Here is a 1,010-nt window from a genome sequence, read left to right as displayed (position 1 = left end):
GGTCAGACCTGAATGAAAACTGGTTCGGTCTGCCCGGGGTGCAAAAGAAGCAAGAGAACGTCCTGGGTGACACTCACTTGTACAAACATCTTTCGATGAAACAGCATGTCCGTTCTTTGCTTTTGTCATTTTTCCCTCTTCCACATGATGAATCCAGTCGTGGGGTCTTCTCTGTACAGGATCGAGCTGCGAGCTTTAGGACCAATCCCTGAGGGTCAGGAGTTGACTGTCAGCTACGTGGACTTCCTAAACCTGTCGGGTGACCGCCAGAAGAAGCTGATGGAACGTTACCACTTTGAGTGCACGTGTCAATGCTGCAGCCGGCGCCTCAAGGATGACCTGATGATGGCCACAGCGGAGGGCAAGGTGAGAAGGGGTGAGCAGGGGTGGGGGTGCAGGGGGGTATTTGATGGAACACAGTGAAAGAGTCACCCAAAATACATGTGCCCCATGCTTGCGTGTTCCTCACAGCCGTCTGCTGAGAAGCTGAAAGAGGTGATCGCCTTTAGTGAAGATTGTCTGGAAAAAATGGACAAGGACCGTTCCGAGAAAGATTTCCATGAGGTACGTTTATGTTGTTGTGTCTTGTTTCTGAATGTGCTCTGTCACATTACCGCTTTGGATCCAAATGCACAAATCAGCATCACAAGATTAAAGTCTTTCATTGACAAAAAGAGGAATAGGCAGGAGAAAGATTTTAACGGCAGTGGATGGCGTTCCGAAGAGGACAACACAGGTGAGTGCAATGCAGCAAGAAGATGCTGAACGTCCAAATTTTACAGTCATCCTTCGCTTTTCGCGGTGAAAGCCGCGAGGTTGGATTTGCCCGGCCCCCCCGAGGAATTTACGTGCATGCGAGTACCAGCATGCTCAAAATATGTCAGCAGTATTTAAATTTTACATATTTGAGACCAAGACTACAACAGATTACATTCATGATAAAACCTTCGACAGTCATTAACAAAAGCAAAACTTGAAGCGTCAAGTATCACTGCACTCACGAGAGCGGG

The 1,010-nt window shown here is 48.0% G+C and overlaps 1 protein-coding gene across 1 annotated transcript; it reads left to right on the top strand.

Moving 5' to 3' along the window:
* Positions 1-83: 83 nt before the first annotated feature.
* Positions 84-1,002, top strand: LOC109509314 (histone-lysine N-methyltransferase SMYD1-like). Its single transcript, XM_019859180.1, has 2 exons — positions 84-366; positions 472-1,002. The coding sequence occupies exons 1-2, from the start codon at positions 106-108 to the stop codon at positions 763-765; spliced, it is 555 nt and encodes a 184-aa protein (XP_019714739.1). The 5' UTR covers positions 84-105; the 3' UTR covers positions 766-1,002.
* The last annotated feature ends 8 nt before the right edge of the window (positions 1,003-1,010 follow it).

Source organism: Hippocampus comes, unplaced genomic scaffold, assembly GCF_001891065.2.
Source record: "Hippocampus comes isolate QL1 unplaced genomic scaffold, H_comes_QL1_v1.1 C16853446, whole genome shotgun sequence".
In the NCBI taxonomy this organism is placed as follows: domain Eukaryota; kingdom Metazoa; phylum Chordata; class Actinopteri; order Syngnathiformes; family Syngnathidae; genus Hippocampus; species Hippocampus comes.
Note: the sequence above shows the minus strand (reverse complement) of the source record. Positions and strands in the feature narration are given on the sequence as shown.

What these genes read in the sequence shown, in the direction of transcription:
- LOC109509314 (XM_019859180.1), top strand. Translation starts at nt 106, where the DNA reads ATGTCCGTTCTTTGCTTTTGTCATTTTTCCCTCTTCCACATGATGAAT. An exon ending in TGGCCACAGCGGAGGGCAAG is followed by an intron (nt 367 to 471) that starts GTGAGAAGGGGT and finishes TGTTCCTCACAG; the next exon opens with CCGTCTGCTGAGAAGCTGAA.